Raw genomic sequence first — 26,743 nt, forward strand, 5'->3', positions numbered from 1 at the left:
CACTAGATGCACTTGAAAGATCCCGTCAATCCCGATAATTTCATTCGACAAAAAACTTAAAAAACGTTTTGTACTATTCCATTCCTGATTACCTGTCTAAAATTATATTTATATACCTACGTGATTATAGAAAAATCAAGCCGTTTAGCCGTACAATTACTATTAGTTACCTAGGTAAAAAGTATCGAAATTATAAGCTTTGTAGGTGAAATTCGCAGTTCTTCTCCCCCAGTGTGGTATGCAATAAAATAATTATTTTTTGTAAGGAATATTATAAAATTGACGCATGGAAGATCTTCAAATTATGTGGTTTAAGGAAAATGGTGGCAATGGAGCTATTGCAGATTCCACCCACTCATGGGAATGAATAATGTAGTAGGTATGCTATATTACTACATGTTAGAATATAATATGTACCCGTAATAGGTACACCAAAATATAATAATTGCTAACTTGGCCGTTTAAATTTTAATCTTGCCCCGAGTGAAATCTGTTGGGTAATTACAAACAAATAAATAATAATTATAAAAACAATAAACGGCTTTTTGGGTAGGTATAAATAATCAAAAAACCGTTCAATAGTATTCATCCATTGCCCATTACTCACCCATTTATTGTGTAATCACAATCCAGGAGTAATCATGGTATCCATTTATAAATTTATAATACAATAATGTTGTAAAGATGTATAAAAAAATAGGTTCTTAGTACCTACTTATTGCGTATACCAATATATCAGTCCCTAAAATTGTGTGTAGTACGAAATTTAAAAGTGTGTTATTCACATTAAACCTTTATAATAATATTCTATACAATTTTAAAATAAAAATATTAATACAGGATATCAGTAAGTTCTTCGACCACAAAGAATAATAATAAAAAAAAAACTATAATTTACATACTTCATATAGGTAATTTAAATTTATTTTTTATTTATTTACTGATATTATGTATTATTATTTTCATGCATTTTGTACATTTAAAATAAGTTTTATATAAAAAAACTTTTTCAACAAAAATTCTATTTCACAAATTTTTTCAAAGAACCTTTAAATTTGTTAAATAGATGTTCTACTTTATTTAAATAAAATAATTTATTGTAAATACATATTATTATTAATTGATAGGTACTATGTATAATTTAGATTTGAGGACTATGTGTGTAGTATAGAAATTTGGATATTTTAAGGACTGCAATATATTTATATAATATACTGTATAATCCATCTAAATTAGTTGGTATCTATATTATGATATAAATATTAAATGATATTAATTAATATTTTTGGTTTATCAGTCAATGATGTAGCTTTATTATTGATATTATTTACGGATGGACCGAAATCAAATACCTATCGGCTACGAGTCTATCACTATACAAGGCTGCACCAAATAGACATGAGACAATATTATAATTATCTATACCTACTTTATCAAATATATATGTATGAAAATATTTGGGTGTCGATTTCCATAGATATAGATAGGTACTTAGTTATAAGTTCATATAGATAATATATAATTTTGTTAATTTTGTTTAAAGTTTAAGAAATTACGGTGGAATTATTACAAGTTCGCATACAAATTGAGCAATTATTATTTATAGATTTAACAGAACGCCACACCCGCATGACGTGTTGCCTCCGTGACTACGTCTTAAGCCAGGCTACAAGCGTACAAGACGTGGCAAATTTATGTTAATTTGCATAAATTGCGTGTTGTTAGCTATTTAATATCAAAATGCGAAATTAGGTATGATAAAACTTAAAGGTAAGAATACTATAATATCTGCATTTATATTTACAGTATTTAATTAAATTTGATACGAGGCCAATTCACTTTAATATATTTTAGCTTATAACGCAAAATCGATTATACTGAATTCAGAACACATGTTACCCGCATCCGCTGTGTTGTCTCCGTCTTACAGGTGCGTAACACAACAAATTCTACGCTCAGCAGAACACGTGTAGCTCTATTAGTTTAACAATTTGTATGAATTGCCCTCTCATAAAATTTAAAAGTAAGATTATTCTCTAGACAACCTCTTAGGCATTTTATCATAATTTAATTTTGAAGAGGAAGAGAGAAATGGTAAATAGTTGTTACAGACCACCTCTTATTAACCTTTCTACATGGTTGGTTAGTTTTTTTTTATAAACTAGCTTCAGTTGTAGAGAATTAAATTCAAAAGCACAAAGGATACATAAAATAGCATATAGTAGGATCAATAGGACAGGTTGACAAAATAAAGACACACTCACACTCTTGTACGGAGAATATTGAAAAAGGTTGAACAGCAGGAGTCGTGATTAGGTGTCGTTACATAGCATCACCTGCTGGCTCTGTGTGGGCACTGTTGTTTTTCCTCATAGCTATAACCTAACTAATACATGATTTGGAAAACGGCATAACCGGCAGGACCGTTCTGCAGAGGTGGGTACGATAATGAACTGCAACACAATATCTGTAAATGAGACCACTCGTGGCACACGCATAAGGCAGAGGCGTAACACTGAGATAATAGTCGGATTAGGTGTTGAGCTTAGCAAAAAAAATGGATTGCCCGATTCTGCTGTCCTCAATGAATAACTGAAATTTCACATCGTATACCAAAGGTAAAATCTGAGAGGTAGAGCCACTCATATATGATTTAATAGTTATACATTTTAAATTTAATATGAATTAATTATCAAATATGAATGCAGTTTCCAATAAACTATGAGGCTGGATGATGCATTGACCATAGATAATATATAATAGCATACTTATTAGTTATATTATCTATGGAGATGACTATCAGAGTGATTAAGACCTTGTTATCAAATGAAGAAAAAAAGTAGGTAGGTAGTATTATAATTAATTTTTATTAGTTACGAAAAGACTACGTGTAACCAGTGTTTGTGTGCCGCCAATATCGTGTTAATAGTTCAACAATTAATATTTTTTATTACATTTAATGCGTTTTAAATTTGTGAAATCTTTACATGTACGTTGTACTGTTCGTTAAAATAGTATTTTTCATTGTGATTTGTAAGTAGGTACTTTGTTCACATAAGGCCATTAAAATTAGGTAGTATATTGTATGTATATAATATCTATTTTGAGTACTGGTTTATAGCTTAAGAAAAACGATGTTGAACCGATATTGAGACCATTTATTATCTCTAAGGATATTATAATATGATTTACCTATAATTCACTTTGTCCGTTGTCTTTGACTTACAAATGTGAAACTTAACAAACTTACGTTCAGCAGATCACGTTTAGCTTCGTTAATTTAGTAAAACTAACAATTTTTTTATCTCATACTGATACTGGTCAATTGAAAAAAGAAATAGTAATAATTATATTAACAATTTTATTACACAAAAACTCAAAACCAATACATTTTTATCCTCATAACTGCTTAATATTTAAATATATAAATACTAAATATACAATGACGAGAATTTTTTTAATTAAATTATATAAATTTTTTTGGGCTAGCAAAATGATACTCTTGCCCATACTATAAACATTTGGCAGGAAAAAAACCCAAAAACAATACTAATAAAAAACAAGCAACAAAAAAGTAAAAAAAAATAAAATACAAAAAATAAAACAATACAAAAACCACAAGGGCCAATTAAAGTTACAAATGAAAAACGACGGATGTCGGTACAAAAATATAAAGGAATAAGAAAAAAAAAGGGCGTGAAAGTTATCGCGGTCATCAAACAAACGTAATGGTGACAAGAAGCGGATATAAAATAATAGGTGGCGCAAAATGAAAATCGTCAACGTTAAATGATGCATTGCAGGGACGTATAATTAAACAGGCGTATGACTATAATAGCGGAGACTTGTGAAAATACATGGCTGTGATGTTGGCACGAAGGAACACGAAAAACTTGTTGACCGGTGGCTATTGTGAGAGTCATTCTAGGTGCTTGACAAGGGCGGAAGTGGATGTGTTCAAATTTTGCCAATGTTCTATGTCCGCAGCGATGTACACGAATGACGGTCAGACCATAGACAAGCATCAAACAATGTGCTCAAACAACATTTTTGATCGATGTCATCAGCTGTCTCCATTCAGCATCCATCAGTCGTATGCATCGTCTTCTCGACACATCGTGGCTCCTAATCATTTGGGACGACAACAGCAGCAGCACAACATCCTGCCGATTTTGAGTAGTCGCCTCCCAAACGACGATAGGAACGATCTACGACGATCTTGCAGCGGTTGTTCTGCTGGAGCTGCTGCTGCTAGCTGTACCGTAGTCATAGCTGGTCCCAATTCGTCACCGTCACTTTTGTCCACGGAAATAGCAGATACTAAATCCGTGTTTTCGACCGCCTCGTCCGGAACTAGGTCATCATCATCGGCCAGTGCATCTAACAATCGTGTTTGTATTACCGGAGTATTGATCTGTTCAGTCGCTAAATTGTTTACTCCTTCAGGCGTCGACGTCTCAATCTCAGAAGACGTGAATTGTGTGACCGGTGCAGAGAGATGTTCCATCAAACATTTAGTGTCAAATTCAAATTTTCTAAATTTTTCAGACAATATAGGCCTATGCAGGACGTCCGGTTCACAATCATCGTCCAACGGTCGCTGGTTGTCAGTCGTTGATATGAGTGGCACGTTATTGGCCAAGTGGCCAGGTGTCACACAATCAATTCCTTCAGTATGCCGCGAAGTCGGTGCGGGCAAGTGCAGTTCAATTTCCTGCATGCTCTTGCTCAGACACGACGGTATCGGCGGAAGGTGCTTTCCGTACTGTGAATCTGCGTTTCGGATTTCTGACGAGACCTCGTCAAACTCCAACAACTTGTCCAAAACACTCGGTATTACAAGCCACGGTACTCTCATTTTAAATGATTCCATACTGCCACCATCACTCGTATTAAACGACGACTGATCGTCAATCGGACACAGTGATAACGGCGGTACATTTAATAACCTCTGAACAGACGCCACCACCAAGTCTTCGGTCAGCTCGTCCAAAACGTTGAAATCCGCCGAAGTCAAAGTCGTCGATTGTTGGTCTCTAAGCTCACTGATGGCACACACAATTTTCGGTCTCGCGGTCAACGCAGGTTCGTCCGCCATGTATTCACTGTATTCTGCCGTGTACCCTACGTCATCCGACATGCATTCGTCGTCTCCTACCGTGTTCGCTACGTCATCCTCCATGTATTCGTTGTCTTCTGCTATACAAGTTACGTTGTCCGCCATGTATTTATCGTATTACGACGAATTACTGCATCCGCTGAAGGTTTGCAACTCGCACTGCTGCAATCTCCCGACAGCCGGAACTATCCAGAACTATCCCTGGCGTAGTAACGTCGTCTTGTTTTGTAAAACTTTCTGCGTTTTCGATTTTGTATGAGGTTGTTTTCCTCGAATTAATGATACCTTATGCAAGGTTAGAAAAATTATTAAACTGTATATAATTAATAAATCCAGAATTTGAATAATATATACTATTTTAAAGCGACGGAAGACTATAATTCGAGAAATAGTTCGTCACGAAATGTAAACTGAAGCAAAATTTGGAATCGGACGTATGAATAAACATTCAAACGAATATATCCATGACAACAAAATAATAAAATATAATATTTTGTTTTAATATTAAAAATATAATAGCTGGCCAATTTATTTCCAAAGACATTATATACATATCATATTATCACGTATATTTAAAATGACTATTGTAAGATTCTTACATCTTTATGCTGGTTCAATATTAATTCATAAATATGAAGTTATTTTACCTATATATTATTTGATTTTTTTTTTAAATGTTAAATAATAAAGATTATTTTACTGTAATAACTGTATTTTTTCATTGAATATTAATGGGAGTGCATAACATTATTTTATTTGCATAACTATTATAGTTAATAAATAAAATACTCCTAAAACAGGGGTATTTTATTTATTTTTTTTTTAATGGGGGGTGCTAAAAATAATAAATTTTTTTAATCTACCTACTTTAAATTATCGCTATACATTTTTATTAATCAAAACTCTATTTTTATTTTTACACCTTTATATTAATATTTAGAGATATAATTTTTTTGCTATAATTAAGCTGCAGTGGAATCTGAGGTCATTACAGGACGTAATATGTTACATTACATATCAATACATATTCGTACAGGTACGGTTGAACAGTATGATGAGTAAGATATTTATACAAATAGCATTGTACATATTTGAATATTTCATTTTAAGGTCGTTGTTAAACTGTAAAAATTATTAAGATGACCGAAAGGTTCAACATGTAAATCAAAACCATAAATATAAACATGAATACTTGTATAAGCGTATATAATGTAAACGGTATTCTGTTGGATATGCACAAAAAAATTAATAATTATTATAAAAAACAATAAACGGCCTTTTGGGTAAGTACAAATAATCAAAAAAACTATAATCCATCGCCCATTACTCACCCTTATATTGTGTAATCACAAACTAGGAGTAACTATGGTTTTCATTTATAATACAATAATTATGTAAAGATGTATAACAAAATTGGTCCTAAGTACTTAATAACTACCTATTGTGTATATTAGTGTATATAAATTGTATGATCCATCTAAAGTAGTTGGTATCGATATTATAATATAAATATTAATTATTAAATAATAATATGATTTAATTATCAAATGTGAATGTAGTTTCCAATAAACTATGTTGCTGGATATTGAAATGACCATAGATAATATAATAGCAATTTTCATTGTGATTAGTAACTTGTAAGTACTATGTTCGTATAAGGCCATTAAAATTAGGTATAGTGTATCATCTATTACATGTTTTGAGTTTCTTAACACTGGTTTATTGCCTAAGAAAAACGATATTGAACTGGTCTTGTGACCATTTATCTGTAAGGATATTATTATAATATGATTTACCTATAGTTCATTTTGTCTGTTGTCTTTGACCTGCAAATGTGAAACTTAACAAATTTACGTTCAGCAGATCACGTTTAGCTTCGTTAATTTAAAAATAGTGACGACCTATTATAAGATGTAAGACATAGTCTAATTTTAGCAAGTTTTGCGTGTATAATATAACGTAAATTAAAAATGCTCATAACTCTATTAAAAGCTGATATATCGTAAAAAACCCATATAAAAACACAGTTTTGTTCTTACCAATACTTATGTATTATAAGTTCTTTTTTTTGTGTATTATCGACGACATTGCCGAAACTACATCGTAATGTTGTTTAAAATATATACCATTATCCTATGTTTATTTTAAATGACTTATTTTTGCTTAGTCGATTTAATATTTTTTCTTATAATAACTTTAATGACTAAATGCTTTTTTTCTTGTTTATTGACTATTAGACTTTACAATAATAATTATTTGCATTAATATTGTATTCTAAACTACTATACTCAGACACTCAGTTGATATTATATCGTGTACAAGAATGTTATTAAGTATAGTATAAATATGTATCTCTATTTCAAAAAAAAACTTTTATATCTTCCGTAGGTATATAGTTATATACTTACACGAACTATAATTCTACGCTCATCCCCTTTTTTTTTTATCACATTTTCATTTTGGGATGTTTTTTTTTGTCTCACACAATGTTATTATTATACTTATGTTAGTAGGAAACAGTTTTACTTTTTGGCAATGAATCACTTTCGAGTTCTATTGTTATCATTTTATCACATACCCACGAGTGTAAACTCAATTAATTGGTATGTAACAACAGTCAACAATTCGTACGGAACTCAACACAACACACACGCTTATATTATAATATATAGTAATATCATATAGGTTCACCACATCCACATGGCACATATACCCACGCGATATCACATTTAGCTGTTTTTTTTTTTAAGTTGAAAAATGCTGCAATACATAATATTTATTATAATGTTGTAACTATATAATAATTATACAATATGTATAAATGTATAATATATAATACCTATATGGCTATATGTACCTATTATACTCGTATATAAAAAGTATACAAACATATATAGCACACGAGAGCTGTGGTGCTCTCTGTTATTTTCACACTATACCTAGGACAGTAGTTACATAGTTACATATTTTTTTCTGTTGAAATGTCATTCAAAGACCATACGTAAGTGACGATCGTTAGCGCGCGGTGGTTGTACCGAAGCGGTAGAATAATACCTATATAATATGATGTATTTTGTAATTAATATACACTGCACATTAATATAGTGTGACTAATATCATATATGTATAAACGGGACCCCCACAAGGTTGGGAGGGAGCTATTGGACTTGGAGTACAGTGGCCCAGCTTCTTTTTTTTTTTTTGGGGGGGGGGGGGGCGTTGAAATGAATTTGTGATTTTTGATAGGAACACTTATTTTATAATTAATCATATATTATGGGCACCAAGATTTGATGTTTGGGGAGGGGGGCTGAATATATTTTATTATGTAATACAACTACTTGCAGGTTCCGTCGAGGATCCGTCGTTCCGATGTATTTGGCGTCGGAGCAAATAAATACAAAACTATGTGTAGGCTTTGTGTTTGTGTATAAGAAGGTATCACAAACTTAAGGCTGGCAACAATGACGTGTATATATTTTAGTGTTTGCTCTTATTTTTACAATTCTTGTTTGCACTGATGATGCTAATAACTTAACTAATGTGCAATATGCGTATACTTGTCACTTGATTAACTATATGTCTATATATATATTTGTCTAATGAGATGTCTAACGTAACACTTTCATTATTTCAAAAACTATGAAAGTTTTCAAAAATAATTTTTTTACACAATCTTAGGCTGTTAAAAACTATTTTTACACACTTTTCTTAAGGTCGCTTTCACGTCTGTTTGTCTGTAATCAAATCTTGCGCGCTCGATTTGAGGCACTTTTTGACGATGAAAAGTTCTGAAAATTGGTATAGACCTTGGTCTTGGATGACAATACAATAATCCGTTGTCATTTTGGGACACGGACCTACAGGTAGACGATGATGAGTGTGCAAAGTCATCTCCGAGGAAGCAAAGGTACGAAGCGTTTCTCTGGGTCAAGGTGGGTTAACCTAACCATAACTCGCCGAAAAAAAAATCAGCGTTGCAGAGGAACTCCCGGTATCCCCCCTACACGGATTCTGTAGTGGTACAGTAGAATAAGACTGTACAGCTCAAGCTGCAGATTCCCGTACAGCAACGGATTGTCCCCACGACGTCGCCGTAAAAACCCCGTTTCCACTACTTATGTGCTTCTGCAGTAATACAGCTTTATTTCAAAAATATTTTTTAAACGTTTAATAAAAAATTTACTTTTAACTAAAAAGTAGAAAATAAAAAAATAAATTTTTTTTAAAACACACTTTTCTAAAAAATTATATTTAAAAAAATAATGAAAAATTTACTTATGAAAAATTTAAAAGTGTGTGCTGCTATTACACTTGACATATACTCCCAGACACTATATTATAAACAGGATTGAACAAAGAAGTGAATGTGATAGACTTAGCTCGGCTTTAAATGTTTTGTATGATGCACCACACACTTTTAAATTTTTCAACATTTTTTTTTAATGTTTTTTTAGAAAAGTGTGTTTTAAAAAAAAATTTATTTTATTTTTTTTAAATGTTGAATTTTTTTTTAATTTTCATTTAAATTGATTTTTGACTCGTTATTCAAAAACAGATTATTTTTTGAAGTATTTCTATATCTAAAAATTTAATTTTATCCGAGTGATTTATAAGGTAATTTTTCCAAGTTTCTATTAGCAAGTTTCAGTGTTACAGCCTTACAAGGGTATCCCGAAAAATGTTATGTCCACTTCATTATAAACTTTAAAATAGTTTTAATTAATAAATTACTTATCCGAATATTGATTATCATAGATTGAAATACTCTGAATTATAATTTTCTTCGGAGTATAAAATTAAAAATGTATGTTGTCATTCAAAAAAGTAAAAGCTAGAAAATATTAAAAATTAAAATCCAAAAATATTATTGTACAACATCTTATTAGAATTACGTAAAATAAATAATTTGTTAAATAAAATCACTCCGTATATGATATACAATATACATATACATATATATATTTTATAATGATATAATAATTTATTTTTAAATTTTTTTTGGATGGAGGTGAGTGGGAGAGGCTATAGTGTTGCAAATGTTTTACTATTATACGTGATGTGTAAGGAGCTATTATAAAAGAATAGGACAAAGCACACAACATTTTGTCTATTGTGGCATTATACGTTATTTTCGTTTAGTATTTTTTTATTTTACAATATAATATATAATCGTATTCGAAAAATATAAAATTCAAAGTTTGAGTTAAATTTTTATAATGAAAAAAACATTGGTGAGCATTTCTGGTGAATTACTATGTATAATTTTTGGTATTATTAAAATATAAATTTTAACTACTAATTAATAATAGTCATGATATATGGCATAAGTGATTTTGGTCTAAAATACTAACTCAAAGTTGTATTGTGTAAGTAATGAGTATATACGTATAATATTGATATTTAATTATGTAAATTATAATTTAAAATTAATTAACTTGCCGTTTAGAAAATTATCGACCTACAGATATTACATCAGTGGTTTTGATTTGAAATGCACAATACGAAATTGTACCCACTACTTACGTTTGTAATATATTATGATCAAACGTTTATTACAAATTAATCAGCCAGCTGGTAATAATAAAATATTCTTAACTACAAACGGGTACAAAAGGTGAAAAGGCAAAACATATAATATGCTCTAATAATGGTGTATCTAATTTATCTAATATATGCGCGTTCTAAGACTTGTTTGAAGTAAGTAAATATTTACCAACACGGTGTAATATAATACGCATTTTTATTAACGGGGACGATTCCCCATATTGAAACAATAATTTTACTATTATAATATTATGCAACGAAAAATTTGTCAGAAGTTATCGCATCGTATCACTACTAGGTATATAGGTACTTTATTTATTAGTTATTACAATATATACCCACGGAATAACTTATATATATATATATAGAGGAATAGAAATTGGCAGGTCACAAAATCTTAATAATTATATATAGCCAATCGGTGAGCGATGTACGCAAAGAGAGACTAAATAATGAAATATTGATAAGCCATATAGATTTTAAACATATTTTAATGATTTTAATAATGTAATATATTACAAATGATACAATCTTCCGTTATTGATCAATATTTTTCTGCTTCTACAACCACGTCAACAACAACACGATTGTATATTACCGTAAACCATAACGTTTTATAATGCGGAAATAATTATATACTGTTAAACGATGAATTGTAATAAAATAGTTTCGTTTCTGTAAACAGGATGCGGCATCAACTGAAAATTATTTTACTCTCATTTATTGCATTTTTTGCAGATTATACCTACAATTAAATAACAATAATACAATAATACAATTTATTATTATTGAATATTATTGGTATTTCATCAAGCATACCTCAAATACGACGCCGTGGCTTTTAAAGACTGACGATGCATAATTAATGATATTATTATAATTAATATAACGGTAGGAGGTATAACTATTATAATATAGTATGTACTATATGCGATAAAAATTATTACATTTCGTCATCATATAGATCGTGTCGATCGATGAGTATAGTTAGTAATTTGCAACAAATGTAATAATAATTTAAAATTAGTAGTATTTTTATACATACCTATAGGATTACATTTAATTGGCATCATATCATATACGTTGTGCTCACTAAACTAAATTTACAAAGTCGAAACTCAACGCGTGTTGTAATTTGTTGATAACGACATAGTACTGGTTAAAATTTTGTTTTACGTGACGATAACGAGGTCTACGTGGATTATAGTAACTATACTAATTCCGATGGTTGGAAATTCATGGGGAAGGATATAGTCTCGGAAAAAGATAGATAAAAACAAGTTAAAACATTTTCTTTTAAAAAGTATGTTATAGTTCGATTTTGAAATTTACAAAATGTATTTTTCACGAGCATAACTAATTTTTACCCTGGCCATCGTTATATAAAATATAATACAAACTGAAATAGACAACATTAATAATAAGAAATAATACTTTGAATTAGATATAAAGATGATAAATAAAATTATTATTATGTTTAGTAGAACGTATTTATTGTATAGGTTAATACTAAAATGCAGTTAAATGTTTTAAAAATTCAATAATGAATAAACCAGCAATTTTTTTTTTTATCTTATCTAAACTTTATAATAATTTATTATTATATCGGCGTTCAATAACACTATAATAATTTCATATATTTGTAAATTTGATGTATTTTTTTTAATCAGTTATATTGTTTACTGCACAGATTGGCACAGCAAGAAGAAACACCTGTAAATCAAATTGTTGTTTGAAAATATTTCTATGGAAAACGGTAATTATTATATTGCATGTATTATATCTGTCTATAAAAAAAATATATGATCATAATAAATGTGATGTTGACACAATAATGACACGTATAATCTTCTATCCATGACAATATTACGATAACTTGAAGAGTTTGGTCTAAAAGAAATTTCCAAGATGGTAGGTTTAAGAAGTGTCAAACATCCATCAATGGCGTTCTCATCTTCATACTATTTAGAGTGGTTCGTTGAAGCATCGAAGTCCACTGTGCTTATCTCCATTTATTTCTGTCTGTAACTATAATATTGTATTTATTTAAATTACGGTTTTAGGAACTTTCAAAATACTTAAAGATACTTAATATTAGTGAAATTAGACCAACTCTTTCAAACTTGAGATAGTTTTTAAGCTAATGATTTTATTGACGATATTGATGAATTTAAATCAATATTTTAACAAATAATATTTCAGTTTTTAAACTGTAAATATACTAAACTTATTACCCCACTGTACTAAAATTTAAGAGTTGGCAAAGATAATTTACAACTAGTAATATTAGTTTATGATTATAGTGTATAATGTATATATATTTATGGTTGAGTATCTATGGTAGCACAAAGTGACTATTTTTTTTATTTTTTTTTTTAAGGGGAACCCGCGGCTACATAAGCCATTGGGTGTGGGGTGGTACGGTAGGGGTTATTTTTGTATATTTGTTTGTAGGTTTTTAAGTGGGTAGGGTTGAACCACTTGTTTGTGTATGTGTGGCAAGGATATGTTGCTAAAAATCCCGGATGGTAACCCATCCGGTAGCTAGCAATTGCAGCCGGTACGTACGCTCAGTGCGTTTCCGCAGATTGAACATACGACCGCGCCTCACCAAGCCACAAAGTGACTTTTATATTTTTCTGTAATGTCGTTAGTTTTTTTACTTCTTGTATTTAAATATTATTGCTACGATTACACGGCGATATGGGTAGGCAATTTAGCTATACCTTTGTCGAGGTTGGTTTTAATTTTCCATGTATCTCTCGTGTTTGGTTTATTGTTCAACTACGTTATAGAATAATAGTCATTAAAAAAAAAAGAATTCATTGTTTAAGACGAATATAAACATTAAATTATATTATTTGTTTTTATTATCATAATGTACATTTTTTTTATTACTCATATTTCTATTTTGTTATTTTATGACGGTTTTGAAAGTAAGAATGTACAAATAAGTAACACTTTTCATTAATTTCATAATTACTGGTGCGTTTTCTATAAACAAATAAACTCATTGTTTCTTTCATGATATAAAATAAAATAAACAATTTTATTATAAAAAGATTAATGTTCTTTATTAAATTTTTGTTTAAAAATATATTTTAATCAATTACAAACTTGATAAATTGTTCAACAACCAACCAAAGCACTCTATTAGGTCACGAATTATTGTTTATGTACGCTGAAATCGTCGGGGCAGTGCCAACTTTTTTGGATATTGTAGTTGTTCATAATTAACGCAAGTCATCCTATCGATCGGAGCTCTGAAATGACTATTGCCATTGGCAACAAATACAATTTTTATCAAATAGATATATATTATTGACGTTAGGAGCTGAAGTAATAAAATACATTTTTACTCTAAATCAAATTACATATTTTATTCGAAATTCATAAGTATAAATAAGTATAAATAAAAGAAAACTCAAAATGTACATATTTTTTTCCTCATAACTGCTTAATATATAAACATATAAATACTAAATATACACTGACGAGAATTTTTTTAATTAAATTATATAAAAATTTCTTTTGGCAGGAAAAACCCAAAAACAATACTAATAAAAAAAATACAATGAAAAAAGTAAAAATATAAAATACAAAAAATAAAACAATACAAAAACCACAAGGGCCAATTAAAGTTACAAATGAAAAACGACGGATGTCGGTACAAAAATATAAAGGAATAAGAAAAAAAAAGGGCGTGAAAGTTATCGCGGACATCAAACAAACGTAATGGTGACAAGAAGCGGATATAAAATAATAAGTGGCGCAAAATGAAAATCGTCAACGTTAAATGATGCATTGCAGGGACGTATAATTAAACAGGCGTATGACTATAATAGCGGAGACTTGTGAAAATACATGGCTGTGATGTTGGCACGAAGGAACACGAAAAACTTGTTGACCGGTGGCTATTGTGAGAGTCATTCTAGGTGCTTGACAAGGGCGGAAGTGGATGTGTTCAAATTTTGCCAATGTTCTATGTCCGCAGCGATGTACACGAATGACGGCCAGACCATAGACAAGCATCAAACAATGTGCTCAAACAATGTGCTCAAACAACATTTTTGATCGATGTCATCAGCTGTCTCCATTCAGCATCCATCAGTCGTATGCATCGTCTTCTCGACACATCGTGGCGCCTAATCATTTGGGACGACAACAGCAGCAGCACAACATCCTGCCGATTTTGAGTAGTCGCCTCCCAAACGACGATAGGAACGATCTACGACGATCTTGCAGCGGTTGTTCTGCTGGAGCTGCTGCTGCTAGCTGTTCCGTAGTCATAGCTGGTCCCAATTCGTCACCGTCACTTTTGTCCACGGAAATAGCAGATACTAAATCCGTGTTTTCGACCGCCTCGTCCGGAACTAGGTCATCATCATCGGCCAGTGCATCTAACAATCGTGTTTGTATTACCGGAGTATTGATCTGTTCAGTCGCTAAATTGTTTACTCCTTCAGGCGTCGACGTCTCAATCTCAGAAGACGTGAATTGTGTGACCGGTGCAGAGAGATGTTCCATCAAACATTTAGTGTCAAATTCAAATTTTCTAAATTTTTCAGACAATATAGGCCTATGCAGGACGTCCGGTTCACAATCATCGTCCAACGGTCGCTGGTTGTCAGTCGTTGATATGAGTGGCACGTTATTGGCCAAGTGGCCAGGTGTCACACAATCAATTCCTTCAGTATGCCGCGAAGTCGGTGCGGGCAAGTGCAGTTCAATTTCCTGCATGCTCTTGCTCAGACACGACGGTATCGGCGGAAGGTGCTTTCCGTACTGTGAATCTGCGTTTCGGATTTCTGACGAGACCTCGTCAAACTCCAACAACTTGTCCAAAACACTCGGTATTACAAGCCACGGTACTCTCATTTTAAATGATTCCATACTGCTACCATCACTCGTATTAAACGACGACTGATCGTCACTCGAACACAGTGATAACGGTGGTACATTTAATAACCTCTGAACAGACGCCACCACCAAGTCTTCGGTCAGCTCGTCCAAAACGTTGAAATCCGCCGAAGTCAAAGTCGTCGATTGTTGGTCTCTAAGCTCACTGATGGCACACACAATTTTCGGTCTCGCGGTCAACGCAGGTTCGTCCGCCATGTATTCACTGTATTCTGCCGTGTACCCTACGTCATCCGACATGCATTCGTCGTCTCCTACCGTGTTCGCTACGTCATCCTCCATGTATTCGTTGTCTTCTGCTATACAAGTTACGTTGTCCGCCATGTATTTATCGTATTACGACGAATTACTGCATCCGCTGTAGGTTTGCAACTCGCACTGCTGCAATCTCCCGACAGCCGGAACTATCCAGAACTATCCCTGGCCTAGTAACGTCGTCTTGTTTTGTAATACTTTCTGCGTTTTCGATTTTGTATGAGGTTGTTTTCCTCGAATTAATGATACCTTATGCAAGGTTAGAAAAATTATTAAACTGTATATAATTAATAAATCCAGAATTTGAATAATATATACTATTTTAAAGCGACGGAAGACTATAATTCGAGAAATAGTTCGTCACGAAATGTAAACTGAAGCAAAATTTGGAATCGGACGTATGAATAAACATTCAAGCGAATATATCCATGACAACAAAATAATAAAATATAATATTTTGTTTTAATATTAAAAATATAATAGCTGGCCAATTTATTTCCAAAGACATTATATACATATCATATTATCACGTATATTTAAAATGACTATTGTAAGATTCTTACATCTTTATGCTGGTTCAATATTAATTCATAAATATGAAGTTATTTTACCTATATATTATTTGATTTTTTTTTTAAATGTTAAATAATAAAGATTATTTTACTGTAATAACTGTATTTTTTCATTGAATATTAATGGGAGTGCATAACATTATTTTATTTGCATAACTATTATAGTTAATAAATAAAATACTCCTAAAACAGGGGTATTTTATTTATTTTTTTTTAATGGGGGGTGCTAAAAATAATAAATTTTTTTAATCTACCTACTTTAGATTATCGCTATACATTTTTATTAATCAAAACTCTATTTTTATTTTTACACCTTTATATTAATATTTAGAGATATAATTTTTTTTGCTATAATTAAGCTGCAGTGGAATCTGAGGTCATTACAGGACGTAATATGTTACATTACATATCAATACATATTCGTACAGGTACGGTTGAACAGTATGATGAGTAAGATATTTATACAAATAGCATTGTACATATTTGAATATTTCATTTTAAGGTCGTTGTTAAACTGTAAAAATTATTAAGATGACCGAAAGGTTCAACATGTAAATCAAAACCATAAATATAAACATGAATACTTGTATAAGCGTATATAATGTAAACGGTATTCTGTTGGATATGCACAAAAAAATTAATAATTATTATAAAAAACAATAAACGGCCTTTTGGGTAGGTACAAATAATCAAAAAAACTGTAATCCATCGCCCATTACTCACCCTTATATTGTGTAATCACAATCTAGGAGTAACTATGGTTTTCATTTATAATACAATAATTATGTAAAGATGTATAACAAAATTGGTCCTAAGTACTTAATAACTACCTATTGTGTATATTAGTGTATATACATTGTATGATCCATCTAAAGTAGTTGGTATCGATATTATAATATAAATATTAAATAATAATATGATTTAATTATCAAATGTGATTGTAGTTTCCAATAAACTATGTTGCTGGATATTGAAATGATCATAGATAATATAATAGCAATTTTCATTGTGATTTGTAACTTGTAATTACTATGTTCGTATAAGGCCATTAAAATTAGGTATAGTATATCATCTATTACATGTTTTGAGTTTCTTAACACTGGTTTATTGCTTAAGAAAAACGATATTGAACTAGTCTTGTGACCATTTATCTGTAAGGATATCATAATATGATTTACTAATAGTTTATTTTGTCTGTTGTCTTTGACTTACAAATGTGAAACTTCACAAACTTACGTTCAGCAGATCACGTTTAGCTTCGTTAATTTAAAAATAGTGACGAACTATCATAACATTTAAGACACTGTCTAATTTTTAGCAAGTTTTGCGTGTATAATATATTGTAAATTAAAAATGCTCATAACTCTATTAAAAGCTGATATGTCGTAAGAAATCCATATAAAAACACAGTTTTGTTCTTACCAATACTTATGTATTATAAGTTCTTTTTTTTGTGTATTATCGACGACATTGCCGAAACTACATCGTAATGTTGTTTAAAATATATACCATATGTTTATTTTATTAGACTTTATAATAATAATTATTTGCATTAATATTGCATTATAAACTATTATAGCTGATATCGAATACAAGAAATTGTTGTTATATTATATACTATAATATAAAAATGTATCTCTATTTCAAAATTGTTTTATATTTTTCGTATATTATAGTTATATACTTACGGTATGTCCTAATGGGGAATCCTGATAATGTGGTGCATGCGTTGCGTGAGGTGTGGAGAAAAAACAAACCCGGCATGATAAGTACGGATATCCTAATACAATCGGAAAAGTATGTGGTGCCTTAAAATTACCAGCACCGCACAGCATGCAATATTTGATAATCTAACAAGTTTGATTTTATCTATTGCAGTGACGACGAGCAAGATATTTAAAATATACCAACTTGCATTTGAATGTTATACACTGCACATCGTTATAATCATGGAGACTCTTATTTCAGAAGTTTAAAAAAGGCTTATTTTATGGGATAAGTTCCATACGCAATTTAAAGATAGAATCAAAGTTGATAGAGAGTGGGAAGCTGTATAGGGAAATAATTATGTATGCCAAGTAAATAAAAAAAATATTTTTTATTATAAATACAAGTGTACTGTCTAGTAGTAATATGAAGTTTATACTTTAGTCATTCTAAATATCATAGTTAAGTAAAATAAGCAGTTGAAATATTTTAATAAAACACAATAATATCAATTAGTTCATTTAAATAAATATATCATGTATGCAAAGTATAAATATGGAGTGCAATATAATGTTATAAAATTGTATTTTTAGAATTGATTTTCTTAAGCACATCCTGCTGATAATATTTATATAATTTTGTTTTCAAAATACATTCATCACTCCGTTCAGAATCTAAAATGAAGTGAATATATTTCTAATATTTTCATCAGATCTAGTTGATCTATTATAGGCTTTATTTCTTCGTATCGTTAGTAATTTATTCGGTCGTTCTTCATTCGAACTTGTTTGTCTCACAATATCTTTTTCAAAATCTATTATAATATTTTGTAAAATGCATATTGCTTTCACAATACGATCGGCATTTTCCACTTTGGTTTCTATACTTTTTTTGCAAAATCCTAAATTTTGCAGATGCAATACCAAAAGCACCAATCGATTGTCATTCGAGCCCACGACAGTCTATATAATTGTATTATTCTTTATTTACGTCGTCCAATTGGTTGCGATAAAGTCGCATTTAATATTTTCGTAGAGGAAAAGATTCATCTTCTACGAAAACAAATGGTGCCAGATTATTTGAATTTGGCAAGCACCTTGGCTTAGGTAACTTTAATGTATTATTTTCTATTTGAATATGCACATTAGAATTGGAAAAAATGCCACAGCAATCACTATCTTTTCCATAAGCACCTATATCAACCATAATAAACTTATAATTAGCATCAGCTATGACCATTAAAACTATGGAAAAAATTGTTTATAATTATAAAACATGCTTACAGAATTTTTTGGACACTTTTACCGTATGTGCTTTCCATCAAGACTTCCAACACAATGAGGAAGTTCCATTTATTGTAAAAATCTTGAGCGATATTATCAAAATAATTTAAACTTGGAGTAGGCATATGACTTCCTGGAAACATTTCCAAATAGCTCGACATACTTCAATTACAATTGATGAAACAGTTATTGTCTTAGAAATTCTAAACGAAAACGCAATTTGTCTAAAAGCAGTACCAGTAGCTAAGTACCTGAAAATAATAAAATCGTCATTAATATTTTTAGTTTAATCGTAAAAAAAGATATATAATTAGTAAATACTACTAATACTACTTATAATACTTTTCAGTCATATGTTACTGTGATACTACCAATTAAAACTTAAAATTTAAATTTAATATTGAATTTATAATATGTGTATAAAATATTATCTATTGCACAATAATTGTAATAATAAGGGCATTTGGTAAGTTTCCATAGGTACTTAGCACAGTAAGTAAGCAAATTATGTAAGCTCCTATTCGAACAAAAATACACCAATATGTAATATGTAATTTCCTATATGGCGATAAAATGCAATGCATTACTATCTACTATCTAGCCTTATTACTTTTATTACTTTATCTAAAATAATAGCAATATTAATGTAATTTGCTGCATTACTTATGATACGATAAATAGTATGGACAATAATAATTTATAAATGCATTGGCGTATATTATGTTAAAAATATTAAGAAATTAAATAAAAATTGTGTAAATTTTTTTTTTTAGAAGAAAAACCTAAAAAACTGGAGAAATTTGTGAGATCTATAAATTTATGAAAGAAATAAAAAAAATACCAAAAGGTACTACCAAGTGGTCGGAGAGCGATGAATTAAATGACGATTTAATTCATAATAATGAGGTTGATACTGATACAGACGATAATAACATTTCAAACATTTGCGTTGATGAAAAAATAAATTCTTTAACTTCAAATCGTCCAACAAAAAAAAAAAATTGAAACATGATCTTCATTTGAAAACGAACTATTGAAGTTGGATGCTAAAAATTTGCTGTTATGTTAAAACCACAAGCCCCTGGTTTTTTTTCTTAAATCGTTGATTCCTTACATGAAACAGTTACATCCGCTGCAAAAATTAACATTTGGGAGTACAATACTTGACACATTATTACGAGAAATGTCCTCACAACATTTTTCTAATGTTTAAAATATGACAAATTACAACCTATAGTATAGGTCCTATACAAATCCACCATCTTCATTGTCTATGTCTGATTTAAATAATTCAAACAATATTAATTATTTTTAAATTATAAAATAAATGTACTTAATGTTAATATTTCACTATTATTTATAATATAACTTTAAATTATATACCTTATTGTTACGAATAATTGGTTTGTTAAAATTAGTTTCACTGTGTGAACACTCTATTTTTCAATTACATGTAGAATAGTCGAACGTTTGTGGTGTCATTTTGGTGTACGATCTAAATAACGTTTCATCTTCGTGTAATTTTGTATACAGTCGATACAGACGATAAAATTCACCAAAAATAAAACGATTTTTATAAACAGTATTAACATTATTTATTTATTTTTTTAATGTATATATTTAAACCACAAATTTTCAGAGAGTAATAACTTTCGTTGTGTATCCGTTAGTGGCATATTTACAAATGTCAAAAAAACATAAATTTCTCCACATACGATAAGGTAGTATTTAATTTTGCCACATTAAAAATTACACACATCGGTGATGTGGATGATATAGACGCAAAGCACGCACCGCATTGTCCGGATTCTATCAGAAAATAGCGTAAAACGTGTGTTTTCTATAAAAAAATACTATAAGAATCAACATATTTTATGCTTCATTGTTATTTAATAATATGTGAAAATAATCAACTACAATAAGATAAATGTGTTTATTAAATTTTTGTTCTAAAAATGTATTTTAATAAATTACAAACTTGATAAATTGTTGAACAACCAATGACAGCACTCTATTAGGTCACAAATTATTGTTTATGTACACTGAAGTCGTCGGGGCAGTGCCAACTTTTTTGGATATTGTAGTTGTTCATAATTAACGCAAATCATCCTATCGATCGGAGCTCTGAAATGGCTATTGCCATTGGCAACAAATACAATTTTTATCAAATAGATATATATTATTGACGTTAGGAGCTGAAGTAATAAAATAAATTTTTACTCTAAATCAAATTACATATTTTATTCAAAATTCATAAGTATAAATAAGTATAAATAAAAGAAAACTCAAAATGTACATATTTTTTTCCTCATAACTGCTTAATATATAAACATATAAATACTAAATATACACTGACGAGAATTTTTTTAATTAAATTATATAAAAATTTCTTTTGGCAGGAAAAAACCCAAAAACAATACTAATAAAAAAAAATACAATGAAAAAAGTAAAAATATAAAATACAAAAAATAAAACAATACAAAAACCACAAGGGCCAATTAAAGTTACAAATGAAAAACGACGGATGTTGGTACAAAAATATAAAGGAATAAGAAAAAAAAAGGGCGTGAAAGTTATCGCGGTCATCAAACAAACGTAGTGGTGACAAGAAGCGGATATAAAATAATAAGTGGCGCAAAATGAAAATCGTCAACGTTAAATGATGCATTGCAGGGACGTATAATTAAACAGGCGTATGACTATAATAGCGGAGACTCTTGTGAAAATACATGGCTGTGATGTTGGCACGAAGGAACACGAAAAACTTGTTGACCGGCGGCTATTGTGAGAGTCATTCTAGGTACTTGACAAGGGCGGATGTGGATGTGTTCAAATTTTGCCAATGTTCTATGTCCGCAGCGATGTACACGAATGACGGTCAGACCATAGACAAGCATCAAACAATGTGCTCAAACAACATTTTTGATCGATGTCATCAGCTGTCTCCATCAGTCGTATGCATCGTCTTCTCGACACATCGTGGCTCCTAATCATTTGGGACGACAACAGCAGCAGCACAACATCCTGCCGATTTTGAGTAGTCGCCTCCCAAACGACGATAGGAACGATCTACGACGATCTTGCAGCGGTTGTTCTGCTGGAGCTGCTGCTGCTAGCTGTACCGTAGTCATAGCTGGTCCCAATTCGTCACCGTCACTTTTGTCCACGGAAATAGCAGATACTAAATCCGTGTTTTCGACCGCCTCGTCCGGAACTAGGTCATCATCATCGGCCAGTGCATCTAACAATCGTGTTTGTATTACCGGAGTATTGATCTGTTCAGTCGCTAAATTGTTTACTCCTTCAGGCGTCGACGTCTCAATCTCAGAAGACGTGAATTGTGTGACCGGTGCAGAGAGATGTTCCATCAAACATTTAGTGTCAAATTCAAATTTTCTAAATTTTTCAGACAATATAGGCCTATGCAGGACGTCCGGTTCACAATCATCGTCCAACGGTCGCTGGTTGTCAGTCGTTGATATGAGTGGCACGTTATTGGCCAAGTGGCCAGGTGTCACACAATCAATTCCTTCAGTATGCCGCGAAGTCGGTGCGGGCAAGTGCAGTTCAATTTCCTGCATGCTCTTGCTCAGACACGACGGTAACGGCGGAAGGTGCTTTCCGTACTGTGAATCTGCGTTTCGGATTTCTGACGAGACCTCGTCAAACTCCAACAACTTGTCCAAAACACTCGGTATTACAAGCCACGGTACTCTCATTTTAAATGATTCCATACTGCTACCATCACTCGTATTAAACGACGACTGATCGTCAATCGGACACAGTGATAACGGCGGTACATTTAATAACCTCTGAACAGATGCCACCACCAAATCTTCGGTCAGCTCGTCCAAAACGTTGAAATCCGCCGAAGACAAAGTCGTCGATTGTTGGTCTCTAAGCTCACTGATGGCACACACAATTTTCGGTCTCGCGGTCAACGCAGGTTCGTCCGCCATGTATTCACTGTATTCTGCCGTGTACCCTACGTCATCCGACATGCATTCGTCGTCTCCTACCGTGTTCGCTACGTCATCCTCCATGTATTCGTTGTCTTCTGCTATACAAGTTACGTTGTCCGCCATGTATTTATCGTATTACGACGAATTACTGCATCCGCTGTAGGGGTTTGCAACTCGCACTGCTGCAATCTCCCGACAGCCGGAACTATCCAGAACTATCCCTGGCCTAGTAACGTCGTCTTGTTTTGTAAAACTTTCTGCGTTTTCGATTTTGTATGAGGTTGTTTTCCTCGAATTAATAATACCTTATGCAAGGTTAGAAAAATTATTAAACTGTATATAATTAATAAATCCAGAATTTGAATAATATATACTATTTTAAAGCGACGGAAGACTATAATTCGAGAAATAGTTCGTCACGAAATGTAAACTGAAGCAAAATTTGGAATCGGACGTATGAATAAACATTCAAACGAATATATCCATGACAACAAAATAATAAAATATAATATTTTGTTTTAATATTAAAAATATAATAGCTGGCTAATTTATTTCCAAAGACATTATATACGTATCATATTATCACGTATATTTCAAACGACTCTTGTAAGATTCTTACACTTTTATGTTGGTATAATTTTTTTGCTAAAATTAAACTGCATTGGCATCTGTAGTCATTACAGGACGTAATATTATGTTACATTTCATATTAATACATATTCGTTCAGGTACGGTTGTAGTAAATTAAATAAAATATTTATGCAAAGACCATTGTACATATTTGGATATTTCATGTTTAGGTCTTTGTTGAACTGTAAAAATTATTAATATATAAGATAACCGAAAGGTCCTACATAAATAAAAATACATAAATATAAGCATGATACTTGTATAGGCGTATAATGTAAACGGTATTATACTGAAATAAAGCATCTTCATTTCATGTCACAATAATTTGTTTCCTCTCACTTAGAATAATTTTCATCTAAAAATCGTGGATTTAATATAATTCCAGTTATTTACTCTAACATGGCATTAATATATAATCAATTGTTTGACACTGGGTTGAGTAAAGATCAGCTTGCAATATACACAAGTAAATTTTTAAAATATTTATGTTTATTTTATGCTATTCATTAACCACAAACCTATTCACATTGTAATTACACGGTACGTTGGTATTGACTAACAGCTAGAAAATATTATCTAAAATAATATTTTAATGTATAAAATTAGGTTTTGCCAAAATCTAGTTGAACCTACCGTGGTACTGATAGAAAAAAATTACTTACAGACATACTACCTTAGAAGTAAGTACTAATATATAATATATATATATTATAGCAAAATATTAAAATATCTTTAGACTTACAGAATGTTTTTAAACAATGATTTATCATTAAATTATTATTTAACTCGTCCATTACAACAGTGACTTATTTAATACTGTAAGCAGTTTGGATGAACTTGAAACTCAGTTGTTTAATAGATAACTAATTAAAGATTATTATTTTTACTATGCAGTAATAAAATATATAAAATATAGCCTATAGGTAGCTAAAATTTAAAAATAAAATATATACATTTTTTCAATATTTATTAACAACGATAATATAAAAGTGAGTTATACTTATTATTTTAAAAATAATAAATAATTGTACGTGATTTTACTTACATTCGAGTCGAAGAGGTTGCTTTTAAATGTTGTCAGGTTTCTTTTTATTCCACGCGCGAAGATTCGTAGCCAGCTGCTCGTTTTAGATTTCACAAATCGACATATTACGTTGTAATAATTTTAATAAGGTTAAAGATTAATTATCGATAGTGAATGCATCTTGTTTAAGTTTTTCACAATTTTTAAAGACACATAATTCATCACAGTCAAGTTATCTTTATAAATTATTATTGGATTTAATTAATATCAAATATTTTTTTTTATAGAATATGTTTTAACGTTTTCATTTACAATAAGGATGGGAGACAAATAGAAATCGATATAATATACATTATCCTTAACAATTATGTTCAAATAATGTTTGGGCTTGCCCGTTATTAATTAAGTAATTAATTAAATAAATAAATAAATAATTGAATACATCATTATACTCTGTGCTTATTTAATATAAGTTGTAAATATTTTCTTCCAACAATTTCGTATTTAATTATAATTAAACATAAAAAATTATATTGCGTTAATTAAAAACAATTAAAGGTTGATTGTTGTTGACCATTGATATCTGTTGTAACATCAGTGCTTAACTTATATAGTTGCAAAAAGTGTTTGAGATTTAGGTAATGGGGCTGAAGCCTCACTGCATTGAATAAGCTTTAAAAAAATAATGGTAATATTTTGAGGCGCTATTAAAATTTATTTGGGAGGCTTAGACTCTATAGACCCTCCCTTATTGGTGTTTATGATCTAATTGTATATCTCAATAAAATCTTGTAAGTTGTATTTACTGATTATGTCGTTGTTGACATAACGTAACTTTAATGCTGATACCCTTAAATCAAACATAACAAGTGTGTAACTATAATAAAACGTTTCGTCAATAAAAGAAAGTTATACAAAACTTTAACGGTTTAGGTACTGTCTAGGGAAAAAACCTCTAATTGAAAGCAATTAATACATTATCTTGCATTCTCCTGATTTTCCTGTTTAAGAATCATCAATGTAGACATCTATAGATATGTTATACACTTATACTGTAATGAAAATAAATCGATGTTTTTTATTCGGAAACAATTAAACAACCAAAAAACGATTTTTACAGTAGTCGTAACGGTGATTTGTTTAAATGATTCGCTTTTGAACGAGTTTTTTTGCTAATAATAATAATATGCGTTCAATTTTATTTTGCAAATAAATACGCTTTTGTTTGTACACCGACGGTGATACGTTTTGTATACAATAGTTTTCAAGATGTTGACATAGGAAAACAAGGTTTTCTACTTTTAACAACTTCCTGCCATTATCCGCAAGTACTAAACATATTACATATATAAATATAGCAGGTATATACATACAAGTGAAGTGAAAGTCCTTTTCAGGGTGCATTTGAATATTAATTAAGCGTACATAATTATTCGATATCTTACAAAAAACAATCCTTTTTCGTATTTATGTTACGATATACAATATACATTATAATATTATATCCATATTCGATAACTCATGTTTAGCATCGGAGAAGAGAATGCGTGAAAAATTGTCGAATGTGTTGTAAGATCGTCATCGATTTAACTGCTGCAGGCTATAGGAGAAAATGTGTTTATCACACAACGATCCACAGACTGTTTTTGTTTTTAGGATCTAAACTCTAAAGCATAGCGTGTATCTACTCATATACTGAAATCGTTTTGAATTGAATACTTAAC

At 30.6% G+C, this 26,743-nt stretch overlaps 1 protein-coding gene and 1 long non-coding RNA gene across 2 annotated transcripts; both read right to left on the reverse strand.

Annotated features, from left to right (window-relative positions):
- Positions 1 to 3,715: 3,715 nt before the first annotated feature.
- On the reverse strand, positions 3,716 to 23,488 carry LOC149055294 (uncharacterized). The gene is made up of 3 exons (XM_089229538.1): positions 22,477 to 23,488; positions 14,820 to 15,885; positions 3,716 to 5,228 (listed from the first exon to the last, which is right to left on the reverse strand). Exons 1-3 carry the CDS (start codon positions 23,486 to 23,488, stop codon positions 4,130 to 4,132), a joined length of 3,177 nt encoding a protein of 1,058 aa, XP_089085664.1. The 3' UTR covers positions 3,716 to 4,129.
- Positions 18,540 to 21,063, reverse strand: LOC149055295 (uncharacterized). Its single transcript, XR_016192102.1, has 3 exons — positions 20,787 to 21,063; positions 19,404 to 19,654; positions 18,540 to 19,313 (listed from the first exon to the last, which is right to left on the reverse strand). It is a non-coding gene; the product is annotated as an uncharacterized LOC149055295 (long non-coding RNA).
- Positions 23,489 to 26,743: the final 3,255 nt, after the last annotated feature.

The sequence above is a fragment of the Diuraphis noxia genome, unplaced genomic scaffold (genome assembly GCF_037042655.1).
Source record: "Diuraphis noxia isolate RWA-SAM2 unplaced genomic scaffold, SU_Dnox_SAM2 contig0005, whole genome shotgun sequence".
NCBI classification, from domain to species: domain Eukaryota; kingdom Metazoa; phylum Arthropoda; class Insecta; order Hemiptera; family Aphididae; genus Diuraphis; species Diuraphis noxia.